Below are 10,039 nucleotides of genomic sequence, written 5' to 3'. Positions count from 1 at the left end.
ATAAATAACCAGCACAGGGTGGCAATTACCCAGTGAAAACTGGGTGCACATGCATGTACTGAACTGAAAAATAATAGCAAAAGAATGTCGAACATTTGTGAGTTTTTCCAGACAAGGTCTAGTAACGTGTAGGGATTAGCGAGGAAAGGACTTTCGTGAATTTCACGGCGATCTTTTGCCCAGAATATCACACGCAACATTTGTGAATGTAATTTCTTCTCGCAACCGTAGGCATAAGTACTCCCTCCGTCTCAAGATAAGTGACTTAAAAATAACTTAACTAAACGAAGGGAGTATAACACACGATGTCATATTGGTTGAAAAAATCAGAAATGTTTGACTTATTGAATGCGGTTTTAAAATTTAAATATTTAGTTGGGTGCGTGTAGACAAATGTTCCAAATATGCACGTACAACCGCACATGGGTGGTATAATTAGCACTTGCTCACTCTTACAGTCTTACAGAGTCTCAGGTAGTCACATAATGGGATCCTCGCTAGGGACGAAATGCTGACAAGAAAATGGAGAACAAAATTCGTCTTCATGCATGGTCGATCAATGGACCATGCACTCTATATAGTACTCCGTAGGAAAAAGAGCAGATATACTCGTCGATGGACGATGGGCCGGCGTATGGCACGTAGCTACTCGCTACTGCGTTGGATCCCTTAATTGACTAGTAGTGGCCATTGGCCGTCGACGTCTCGACCTCCAGGACATGGACGCCGTTGCCGTTGACAAGCACATGCTTGGCGCTGCCGCTGCCGTGGCCGTTGGTCACCGAGGTTAAGGGCAGATCACCGGTGCCCTTGAAGCTGACGTCGGAGACTTTGTTAATCTCATCCTTGCTCTTGCCCCAGATGAGAAAGTAGAGGCCTACCACGATGATCACTGCACCAATCACACTGAAAGCAGAAAAAAAGTAGGAAATGATAACATTAGTAAGTTGCACTGATGCATTGACTCATCGATCTGAAAATGGCAGCAGCACTGTAATCTGTACCTTCCGAGAGTGATCTCCTCCTTAAGAATGATGGAGCCCATGACGGCGGTTACGATCATGCAGAGCGGGTTGAAGGCCGTCACGAAGACCGGGCCCCTTTGCCTCGACACGATGCCCTGCACGTAGTACGCCACGCCGGAGCACACTATGCCGGCGTACACGACCGTGAAGAGGCGGGTGTCGAAACCGATGACCCACGCATGGGTGTTGGCGCGCTCGGCGACGACGGCGACGGCGGTGCTCATCACCGAGCCCACGCCGCAGATGAGCACCGTGAGGGACAGCTCCGCCGGGTAGTCCCGCAGCGTGCTGGACTGGAGGACGAAGAAGCCCGACCAGGCCACGCAGGCGGCGATGGTCATGATGGTCCCCTTCAGCCACGCCGCTGGATCGGTGCCGGCGGCCGCACCGCCGGCGTGGTGCTGGCCCTTGGTCCACGGGAACTGTACGACCGGGCCGTGGTACAGGACCATCAGTACGGCGCCGGCCACCGTGAGGACCGTGCCGGCGATCTTGGCCTGGCTGTGCAGGCTCCGCAGCCGCACCTTCTCCATGCGCAGGATGAGCGCCAACACGAAGGTGACGGCCGGGAGGATGTTGACTAGCGCCGTCGCGAACCCCGCCGAGGTCAGGTTTGCGCCCATGTAGTAGAGGTTCTGGTCAAGCACAGGCCTGCCAGGTGACGACGCAACAAACAACATGTCAGTAACAGCAGCTTTGTACTCTGTCGTCATGCATGGATGGATGGACGACGGCCGATCGAAATAATCAGCCGCAGCGAACGTACTCGAGGAATGCGAGCCCCATGATCTTGATGAAGATCGTGATTGTCATCTTTGGCCTCAGTCCCCTGCACATGCATGTCACGTACGTTGGAGTAAATACAAAATTAATTAGCACGTTAACTAGTTCTGATATTTCATGAATCCTGATCCAGCTATAACGTCGAAATAAACCATGCATATAGTATATGAGTGGAACGGAGGATGCATGGTGGGGTGAAGTAACAGTGGTTCCTGGTTTTCAGTCATCACCATTCATCAGCTACGTGCGTGCATGTGTGTCATTTTCTACTTCTACTGATATTCTGATATCCTGATGGATCCATGCATGGACGTATGCTTATGTGACGCGTGACAAGCAAAGGGGGGAAATTAAAGCTTGCCGGTACAAAATAGAATAAGGTATCAAGATGCATATGTTTACTAGTACTTTTCTTAGGGTATGTATATACTTTTCTGGATTAGAAGGTGGTGCAGCTTGCACCATCTAAATGAGACAAAAGAAATGGGAATGGACTAAACAAATTTGTACTTGTGGCGTCTGCTCGATCGTGGGGTGCATGCGCATGAGCTAGCACGATTGGCTTGTCGGAGTTGGATGGAATTAGCTGTTACCTCTCGAAGTAGAGGGCGAAGGGCGCCATCACGGCGGTGGCGACGAGGTTACGGTAGACGACGAGGACGAAGTGGCTCATCCCGCGCTTGAGGGACGCCACGGCGATGATGTACATCCCGGCGAACCCCACCTGCAGCAGCACCATCGCCAGGTACGGCTTGGCGTCGTTCAGGACCTTCCACCCCATGCCCATCGTGTCGTCTTCCCCACTTGGAAGTTTGCGAGTGTGTTTTTCTCCTCGCTCCAACTCTCACTGTCTTCTACCTATGGTAGGTAACTCAAGCCCGATTGGAAGCAACTACTGCCGAGCAATGGCTGCTCTGTGATGAGATGAGCTCATACTGCGGCTGTCTCGTTTATATAGAGGCTCCAGCGCTCCTGCTGCTCAGCTGCTGTGCGTAGTGGAGGGTGCAGGGTCACGCTGGAGTGGACACCAGCCGTGCCGAGCCAGGGCTTGGCGAGCCGACTCTTCAGCTCGGAAGCTGTGACGGGCCGCCAGGTTGGGTTTGGCTCAGGCTCAAGCCAACTCGAGATGGATCCTGAGCCAAACTGGACAGCACATACAGAAACAGTAGTGGCTGAGAGCAATTTTTTGTGTTTTTAAAATGTTTATATGCCTGTGTACTAAGGGTGTGGCTCGATCTTAATCCGCTGAGTCACAGTCAAGCGACAAGGCAGTACCACGAAATATCTCAAGAGCTGAAGAAAAACAGAACGACGCCCCGTCCCTCCTGGCGGCGCCTGGGGCGGAACCCTAGCCGCAGCAGCCGCCGCCCCCTCCCCTGCTCCCTCCTCCCTCGCCGCCGCCGGAGGAAGCCGGCGGGCTAAGCTCGGCCGGCAGACGGCGGCGGCGAGGCGTTTCCTCACCCTGCGGTGTGCTCTCGCGGCAGGGGAGGTCTGCCTTCCGCGGCCTCTCGCGGCATGGCGTCGCCGGTGCCGGAGTGACCTCGTGCATTGCTCGGTGGCTCTCCTCCGACAGGTCTCGATGGGGTGGCGGCGTCTTTTTCCTCCTGTGTGAGCCCGTGTGCTCTTCATCGGATGTGGCGGCCTTCTAGATCTGGCCATCTCCGGCCGGTTCTGGCCTGTCAGGGGCTGCCCTGGCTGGGGGGTCATGGTGGTGTGCGACGCCCAAGCTCTGGAGGTCTGCGGTTGCCGGGGCGACGGCCCCAGATTTGGTGTTGGCGGCTTCGGCCAGAGGGCGGTGCGCCTGGTCATGGTAGATCATGGGATCCCTTGGTCAGAAGGAGGTGTCTCGACAACTGGTGGTTGGTAGGCGGCGGTCGGTGGCAGTGGATGTTTAGCGCAGCTATGGAAGAAATCCTTGCTCCGGTCCTCATCGGAGCCGGAGCCGGCAGCGGCGACGCCCGTGGGTGGCACTATCTTTCTTGGAAGCGTCGTCGTGGAGGTGTGCTGCTCCTCCCCATGGCTCGAGCTCCGGAGGGAAACCTCGGATCCAGTGGATCAGGCCATGGAGGCTTATGTGCATCCTTTCCCTGTCGGGGGCATCGTCTCGGAGACGGCTACGATTGGAAGACTAGCGTGGTTGTGGCATCTTCGCCGCATGGTTTCCTGAGGTGGGGTGTTGGTTTCTGTTTGGCAACGATGATAGCGTTGCGAGGAGCTCGGGTTACGGCGTGGACTTTGCTAGTCGGTTCTTTCCGGCGTGTCCGAGGTGGTGTTCCGTGGGTTGTTTGGTTGCTTGAAGTCGGAGTTGCGATGGAGCGAGTCTAGGCGGTGACGATGACGGGTGCTCGGTGGTCGTTTGCGAAGGTCGGGGTCGGCGCAATTCCTGCATATTTCCCTCGTGATTCTCGTCGTCAAGGTCGGAGCTATCGGTTACTCGCGCGTGTGGTCATCCGGTGGCATGTGCCGTCGTGGTTTCTTTGCAGTTGTTTGCAGGATGACTTCGATGTTGGAGCTCATTGGTGAGGTCGGAATCGCCCGTTCGAGGCAACCGGTGATGACGACGACGCTTGCGACTCCGCGATGGATGTCTTTCTTCTTTGTAGCTTTGGGTCCATGTCGGTGGCCAGGTCATCAGTGGTGCCCATGTCATAGTTTAGCCCGATTTTCCGTCAATTAATCGGGCAATTCTCTTCTTCTTATTCAATGAATGAAAAATCTTTTGCCTCGTTTAAAAAAACAGTCAGGCGACAAAACATACAAAATTAAGGAAGAAAGAAAACAAAAAAAATCAAGGATCTTCACATAAGATCTCACAAATATAGCGTCGATTCAGAGACTGTGTTGTAGTATCCAGAATTGATCTTCACGCCTTCTATCGGCACTTGATGTATGGTTGGTGCTCGGAACCATGGTGGTTCTTTGCCTCAAGCAGCAATCCTCTGCTCCTTGCCAACAATGTGCTCGGCGGATCGCGCCGCGTTTGGTGGCCCTGCATCCGATCTCCTATTGGTGGATCCGGCACCTAGTGTTGATGTTGGGCGATAAGTGGTCTCCGCGAGGTGTGTTTGGTTGTGGTGGGTTGTCGTGTCTATTCTTCATTGGAAGGGTTTGATGATGGTGGTGGTCGGATGTCGTCTTGATCTATGGATGTGCACAAACTCTGGGTGAGAACCGTCCAAAGACTATATCGACGTATGGTAGCGGCGCCTATGGACAATGTTTTTTTTGTAGGAGGTGATGTTGTGTAGCTTCAACATATATAGTACTTTGCTTTGTGGTCTCCGAACTAGCGCAAAAAAACCTATCTATGATGTGATAAAAATGGTCTCGCAGGTGTGGACATCCGGCGCCATCAATATGGCTTCCAGTGTTAGAAAATAGTGGTGGCGTTGGAGTCGATGTCATCAGTATAGTACGTGTTGCTGGCATCCATGTGGCCAACGCCAGCTATAAATCTATACTACCTTTGTCGTGTGTTGTTGTCCAACGTTAGCAATTTGTTTTTTGGATAATAAAAGAACACTATTCAGAGACTAGGAGTTTAAACTTCACAAAAGGTACTCATCAATTAAACATATTCATAAACTTAATAAGAGTTTAAACTTAGTACTCATCAACTAAACGTACTCATCAACTTTAGAGTTTAAAACTTTACAAAAGGTATTAAAATAATTAAACACTCTTCATCAAGGATTATCCTCAGATGGCGAATCTTTTTTTGATTGCTCTCTCCATCATTTCTGAAGTGAGTAACTTTTCTCTATAGCTCATTCCTCTCTGTCCTGAGTAGCTTTTTCTCCTGCTTCAGTTTATCCCTCTCCTCCTTCAAGTTATCCCTCTGCTCCCTCGGTTTGCTTGACTTTACGAGGGCATTAGCATCCTGAGTGAGCAGGCTATCCCTTTCATTCTTTACATAGACATTGTGTATTTGTGTTCTTCCAGTTTTTTGATGTTCCACTATGACTGCTCTAAGAGCCACTTATTTTACTTATTCACATCGTACACCGATTCTTTGTTGCTTGTACAATTGTCCCTTATTTCAAATTATATACACAAGCAAATTAAAAGTTGTAGTAGCACTTATAAATCAACTATTACCTAAATATTACAACATTGAGACATATGTTTCCAAATCCATCTAATATAAAGCACTGAAAACATATCTTAGAATTCATTTGAACCTCACCATCTTAGAATGAAGAATTTAAAAATAACATGCATTCCATGTGTCTCTCGACATTTTTAGATTGTATTGCATATGAGAAACATATATACTTGGTAACATTCACATGCAGAATTTTGAAAGCTTATTTGTGTACTACACAAGACCAGTAAGCGATAGGTTGCCTTTGTTGATGATATGGAAGGTGGTACGAATCATTGCATAGTAGATCCTAACATGATTTAAACTGGCATAGTATATGGAAGGTGGTACGAATTATTGCATAGTGGAATTAAACGTTGGGTTGATCATAGTGTCAATTTCCAAAATGCATATACGTTTATCTACCATAATAATTTATACCCACACCATAGATGCCACTACACAAGTAAAACTCATAGTTAGGAGTTCTTTTAAAATGACTCAATAAATTATACAATGGAGATTCGGACGATCAATAAATTCTACAATGGCCCGGAGGTGATGTGAAGCCTATAGATAACTTTTATGCAAAAACTCATCACGATCATTTGTAAATTTTAAGCACAACATCTAAGAGCATCTCTTGCAGACCCTGTATAATGCCCCGACCCGTAAAATAATCGTCAAAATACGGGTCGGCGCGGAAAATGCTGCCCGACGAGACCCCGCAAACCGCTTTCAACCCGTAAAAGTTTTTGGGGGGCGCAGCAAAATGCCCACCCCAACCCGCGAAAACGCACGTTCTCCCCCTCGCCCCGTCGGTGCCCTGTATATATCGGGAGCGGCTGGTGGGTGGGACATTTCAGCCCGCGCTTTTCTCCCACCCACCAGCCACCGGGATCACGCCGGCGGGCCGCCACATGCCCGAGATTGACATCCACCACTCCCTCATGCCTCAGCTGACCGGAAAGCTGCAGATTGGCGGATGTTTGTCGCGGCCATCGGATTTGGCATTTCCAGCCACCGGCGACTGTGCCAAGCCATGGGTTGGTTAGGGAGCACCCTGCATAGCCCCAACAAAGTGTCAACGCTGCATGCAAGTACTGGTTCGTCCTCTAGTCATCATCGTCGGTTTGCCGGCAAGGACTCTTCCGGTCGTCGCCCGGTCTCAGTGCTCGCCCAGCGGCTCGCCGGCTTGCCGATGCCACTCATACAATGCGACGACTGCACATAGACATTGTTGCGGCTCACATCTAGCACGCGGCAACACCTCGAATGAGTATTCTTCAAACGCAATAATGACGGGGTATGTTCTTCTTTGTGTTTGACTTTGTCAACTTATTTGGTTAAATTTCAGTAGCTTATTGAGGTATTCATGTGTGTAGGAAGGTGGATGCTCATTTTGATATTGGGAAGATGAATACATCGATTAATTTATTGATAGGAAGAAACTTAATAGATGTTCGTGCACTCTTTATTATAACTGAGGCTATTGATGTGGCTGCATTGCAATTAGAAAGGAAATTAGAGGGGAAACAACGTCTAATTCTTTAGAATCAAAGCCTAAGAATGAAGAATGTGAAATCAAAAATCCGCAGATCAAATATGAATGCATGGAGAAGATGTAGGTCCAACTAATGGGAGCAGTTATGAAAGTTGGATATCTTCTAAAATGCCTAAGGCCCTGCTTGGGATGTCTTTTTTTGTCAAATACAGTTGTAAAAATAATACACACCTCCATCCATCGGTTTAGTTTTCAGCTGATTTTATATTGTGACCAGTATAATACCTCTGTAAAATATTACACTTGTAAAAATAAAACGGCATCCCAAGCAGGCCTTAATTGTGATTCTTGTTTTCTTTGGTCATCCTATTTTAGCAAAGATTTGGTGAATTTTTATGTATCCAATGCCTTTGAAGAAAATAAAGAAGAAAATATGAGTTTTCATGTCCAAAATTGAAATGCAAATAACTGATTTACGGGTCGGCGGTGCACGAGGGCTGAGCAGACCCTGCAAAACGGAATATCATTTTTATAGGTCCGTTTTGCGGGGTCTGCTCGGCTACCGTCCACGTCGGCCCGTAAAAATTTTTTTTGCCGCGAACTATAAACTATTTTTACGGGTCGGCAATATAAGGGGTCTGTTAGAGATGCTCTAATTTTCATTTCTGGTCCAGTTTGAGCATTGCACTGCAACTTCATTTTTCCTAGATCAAATAATTCTGAAAATTTTCCATATCACAGTCCTTCCTACCAAAACCTTAAGTCTAGGAGATCAGATCTATTTACACATTTTAAAATCACCAAATGTTCCCCCCTCCCTCCAAAGTGTGGTCTAGAACTGAATTTCCTGCAAGCTTACACTAGCAAGTTCTCTATTTGACCAACCAACCCCACTACCTTCTCTAACAACCAAAGAGGCTTAACACTGTCACTTTTCATATCCAGCAAAACCCCCTAGACCACTTTAGCATTTTCCTAAATAGGTTATGGGAATTAAGAAGATGCGCGAGGGGAGTGGTAGTTCTCGACTAGTGGCCAGGAGGTGGCGGCGACTTTGTTGGCCCGACAGTGATGCGTGGCGGCGTCGGCAGGTGGCGGCGGCCGCGTTGGTCTGACAGCGACGCGCGGTGGGTTCGGGAGGTGGTGTCGGCCATGCTGATCCGGCGGCAACGCAAGGCGGGGTCGAAAGGTGGTGGCGGCGGCGTCGAGCGAGAGAGAGAGAGACCAACGAGAGAAAGGTGAATAAGGCGAGTGAAATGTGACCTAAGGTTTTTTTGACTAGAAGGGCTGTCAAAATGGACTAGTGTTGGCATGGGCTAATGGGCCACGAGAGCACAATCTATACCCCAAAAAAGAAAAAAAAAATGCAATTACCTGTGTCATGAGATATAACCGCATTAGATATAACCGAGGAGAGAAAGGTGAATAAGGCGAGTGAAATGTGACCTAACATCTAATTCTTTAGTTATAACCGCACCGCGAGCACTAAGACCATATCGTTGTTGTACAAATTTGTCCAACACTAGTGGAAAACGGGCCTTTGGCCGGGACCCTTTAGTCCCGGCCTGCCTCTGGGCCGGGACTAAAGGCCCGGCCACGTCGCCCCAATTCTCAATGCCTCCCTCGAGGCTTTAGTCCCGGCCCGTAAGGAGCCTTTAGTCCCGGTTCGTGTCCCAAACCGGGACTAAAGGGCTACGCGGTGGGCAGCCCACATGTGCGCTACCTTTAGTCCCGGTTTGTGTCTCAAACCGGGACTAAAGTCCTCTGCCTATATATAGCACATCCCCCCTCTCCCCTATTCCTTGCATTTTTCTTGGATGGAGGATTGTGGGTGTGTGCTAGCTCTCCACTTTTTTTTTGATGCACTAGAGGTGTTTGTTGAAATGTGTGTTAGAGGGATGCCGCTCCAGTTCACCGAACACAACTACGATATGAGATGCATGAGCCACGCTTAAACCTCTTCCTCTTTATTTCTACTTATTCTAAAAGGTTAGCAACTATATTTCCTCGTTTAGACCGTGCGGTACTAATTTTTAGGATCGTGATTGTATTTGATATACTGTCGTATAACGCAGATGAGCCATCCATGGATGTACGGTGATCGACGCACAGTCGCTTACAGAGAAGGCGTGCATTCTTTTCGAGATGCAGCCGATGCGAACAAGCATGGTGGTGGCTTTATGTTTTGTCCATGTGTTGAATGTCGGAATGAGAAGGATTACACTTCCTCAAGAGTCATTCAGAGCCACCTGCTTCAGTCCGGTTTTATGTCGGGCTATAATGTTTGGACCAAGCACGGAGAAAGAGGGGTTATGATGGAAGACAACGATGAAGAAGAGGAGAACGATGATGACAACTACCGATCTATGTTCCCTGAGTATGCTGATACCGCAATGGAAGACAATGAAGAAGAACATCAGGATGAAGTACGGGAACCAGATGAGCCCGCTGATGATCTTGGCCGTGTCATTTCTGATGCATGGCGAGGTTGCGACACAGAAAAGGAGAGGTTGCAGTTCGAGCAGATGTTACAAGACCACAACAAATTGTTGTACCCAACTTGTGAAGATGGCCAGAAGAAGCTGGGTAGCACACTGGAATTGCTGAAGTTGAAGGCAGAGACCGGTGTGACTGACTCGTCAT

At 48.9% G+C, this 10,039-nt stretch overlaps 1 protein-coding gene across 1 annotated transcript; it reads right to left on the bottom strand.

The window, feature by feature from the left end:
• Positions 1 to 386: 386 nt before the first annotated feature.
• LOC123402649 (WAT1-related protein At1g44800-like) lies at positions 387 to 2,727 on the bottom strand. The gene is made up of 4 exons (XM_045096578.1): positions 2,402 to 2,727; positions 1,792 to 1,854; positions 1,005 to 1,676; positions 387 to 906 (listed from the first exon to the last, which is right to left on the bottom strand). The coding sequence occupies exons 1-4, from the start codon at positions 2,593 to 2,595 to the stop codon at positions 678 to 680; spliced, it is 1,158 nt and encodes a 385-aa protein (XP_044952513.1). The 5' UTR covers positions 2,596 to 2,727; the 3' UTR covers positions 387 to 677.
• Positions 2,728 to 10,039: the final 7,312 nt, after the last annotated feature.

Source organism: Hordeum vulgare, chromosome 6H, assembly GCF_904849725.1.
Source record: "Hordeum vulgare subsp. vulgare chromosome 6H, MorexV3_pseudomolecules_assembly, whole genome shotgun sequence".
Classification (NCBI taxonomy): domain Eukaryota; kingdom Viridiplantae; phylum Streptophyta; class Magnoliopsida; order Poales; family Poaceae; genus Hordeum; species Hordeum vulgare.
Note: the sequence above shows the minus strand (reverse complement) of the source record. Positions and strands in the feature narration are given on the sequence as shown.

Excerpts from the sequence above, each read along its gene's own strand:
- LOC123402649 (XM_045096578.1), bottom strand. The coding sequence starts at position 2,595 with ATGGGCATGGGGTGGAAGGTCCTGAACGACGCCAAGCCGTACCTGGCG. Across the intron at positions 1,677-1,791 it reads ATGGGGCTCGCATTCCTCGA|GCCTGTGCTTGACCAGAACC; the intron begins GTACGTTCGCTG and ends GTCACCTGGCAG. Across the intron at positions 907-1,004 it reads GAGGAGATCACTCTCGGAAG|TGTGATTGGTGCAGTGATCA; the intron begins GTACAGATTACA and ends TTCTGCTTTCAG.